Source organism: Gavialis gangeticus, unplaced genomic scaffold (genome assembly GCF_001723915.1).
Source record: "Gavialis gangeticus isolate Ggan-Ray unplaced genomic scaffold, GavGan_comp1, whole genome shotgun sequence".
Classification (NCBI taxonomy): domain Eukaryota; kingdom Metazoa; phylum Chordata; order Crocodylia; family Gavialidae; genus Gavialis; species Gavialis gangeticus.
In genome coordinates this window covers 158,915,898-158,918,509 of record NW_017728992.1, presented here as the reverse complement: position 1 = coordinate 158,918,509, position 2,612 = coordinate 158,915,898, and the positions used below count along the sequence as shown (strand labels likewise).

Genomic DNA, 2,612 nt, shown 5'->3' with positions numbered 1-2,612 from the left:
TTTTTTTTTTTTTTTTTTTTTGTGTCCCCCGCCATCTGCCATTAAGCACCCAGGGCCATTAAGCACCCAGGGCCATTTCCCCTTCTCTGGTATGCTACTGATTAGACACAAAATAGCCTGATCCTGCTCAAATTATGCCAGCAGGGTTTTAAGGTCCATTGTCTTAAATGGGGCAGGAATGCACATACTGAATTGAAACAGATCCCACATGGATAGCAGGGTCAATTACATCCTACAATTTATTTTTATGCAAAACAACTAATTTTTTACAGGACATCGCACAAAAGGACCAACAGCAGGAATCAATTCTAAATTAGAAACAAAATATTCAAGAATGAAAACCAATTGCTTATTAACACAGACAAACTGCATTTAAAAATACATAAACTGAAAGAGATGGCAGCCACTCAGGTATACCCAAAAGGCAGAATTTGGCTCAAACACTGATAAAATGTTACTAATGAGAGTAAATATATTTCAGAAATACAAAGTAGAATATTTCAATCTGTGAAATATTCAGTCTTTGCATTAGTTAACTAAAAACAATCAAATACTGCTATGTTGTCATTCATGATTTTATAGATCCTCTGTTTAAGCTAAGAAAAAAAATTAAATGTATGAACATTTGTATGCAAACATATACATGTACTATCCTATTCAACAAAAGAAAAACATTTTTCATATTAAGGTGGGATCTTCAAAAGTACCAGAGTAATTTAAGAACAAAAATGCCAGTGAAAGTCACAAAAATACTTCTTATTAAATCAATAGACCTATTTCTGTCTCATTTAAGTCAATGGTAAAATATTCATCGATTCATCCAATCAGAATCAGGTCCAGAGAAGTAACTGTATAAATGTAAACCCTGTATGTGAATAAGACTTTATGGAACCTAATTCATCCTGCTGTTCCTTACTTCCACTTTTTCACTGGATTGTTGGATTGTTTGGTCCAACATACCTGTATGCTTACCATGGTGGTGTCTGGGACCAGATTATGCAGACCAGCAAAACTACTTTGCACTGGTCCGCTGCTGCAAACCAGCTCAGTGATGATTAGCCCAGCATTTCATAGAAATACAGAAAATGAGGACTGGAAGGGATCTCAGGAAGTCACCTAATCCAACCTCCTGCTCAAAGCAGGACCATCCCCAACTAGAACTTCCCAGCCAAACTTTGTCTATCCAGGTCTTAAAAACCTCCAAGGAGCAAGATTCCACGACCTCTCTCGGTAATCTGTCCCAGGGTTTTACTACCCTCCTAGTGAGAAAAGTGTTCCTAATATCTAACCTAAACTGCCCTTACTGCAACTTGAGACCATTGCTCCTTGTTCTGACATGTCACCACTGAGAACAGTCCAGCTCCATCCTCTTTCAAACTTCCCTTCAGGTAGTTAAAGACTGCTATTCAATCCCTTCTCTGATTCTCCAGTGGGAGAAGGTTGATGCCAGGGCTCCTTTTATAACAAAGTCAATGGAACCAGTGCTCCTAAGCAACTCAAAGCAAAAAGAAAAGTTTTGTTTGCAACTGTCTAGTTGGTCTAACAAACAAGATATCATCCCTACCACACTGACTGCCTAAGCAACTAAGGTACTTCTGAAATCTCACTTACCATGAATACTTCTTCTTGATCTGGAGACCCTCACTCACTCACACTTTAAATTCTAGCAATATGAACAGGTTGCAGGACTGAACTTAAAATCCCTTTAAGGTCACTTGACCTTGCTCCTGATCAGTAACAACTCCATTGATGACTTCAGGGGGAAGAGATTTAGTTTACAGTGATCAGGTAGCATTTATAAAACAATGAAACATAAGATACATATTAACTATTTCTATGACAAATATATTGACAAGAACAATGAAAAGTGATAATACACTATTATAAAAGCAGTCCTTGCAAATGGGACAATCATTTCAGCATCTAAAAGGATAATTCACTGTTTTATCTGAAAACAGTAACTATTTGTCATCGTTGCAAAAAAGGAATACAATTGAACTATGCAATAAAATGGAACTAACTCGTTCAGCTGTATCAAGTCATGCTGGTTTAGCTACATGGAAGATGTAGGTAGCTGAAGTTTAATTTTTGGATGCTTCTTGGTGCCATAAACACCAAACAACAAAGAATTGCCTCTGGCTTTGAAGAACTTAGATCCAGTTCCTCCAGCAATTCCTTTCTAGGCTAAAGATCTTGGGACGTTATTACTAGTTTTGCTCCAAAATATCCTATCGTTGCTCTTCACAGCTTTCTAGGTAAAAATAGGTGCCCCCCCCCCCGCTTCTTCTTTTGCGTGTGCGAGAGAGAAGGCGGCGGGGCCCTTCAGCTGTTGCCGGGTCTCTGTAACCGGGGGGGGGGGGTCTGCTCCTCTCTGGGTTCCTTCTCCTAGCAGCCCCGCCTGTTCAGCCCACCCACGGGGCGAAGCTACGAGACACCCGCCTGCCTCGTGCGGGGCCTGCCCCAGGAGACAGGAGACCCCCGGGGCCACTCACCACACGGCTGCAGCCCGTTGGCGCCGGGCGACTTGGGCGCGGGGCGCCCGCTGTCCCGGCTCCGCGTCTGGGCGCTGCTGGAGCAGCCCATGGTGCCCGCGAGAGGCTGCAGCCCCGGCC

At 42.0% G+C, this 2,612-nt stretch overlaps 1 protein-coding gene across 2 annotated transcripts in view; it reads right to left on the bottom strand.

The window, feature by feature from the left end:
* ERICH5 (glutamate rich 5) overlaps positions 1 to 2,612 on the bottom strand; it is a 31,436-nt gene that overhangs the window by 28,687 nt on the left and 137 nt on the right. For both annotated transcript variants that reach the window (XM_019527980.1, XM_019527981.1), the window contains exon 1: positions 2,493 to 2,612. This exon is cut by the window's right edge. In XM_019527980.1, coding sequence (XP_019383525.1) covers positions 2,493 to 2,583 — 91 coding nt within the window. In that variant the 5' untranslated portion in view covers positions 2,584 to 2,612. The remainder of the gene's footprint in view (positions 1 to 2,492) is intronic.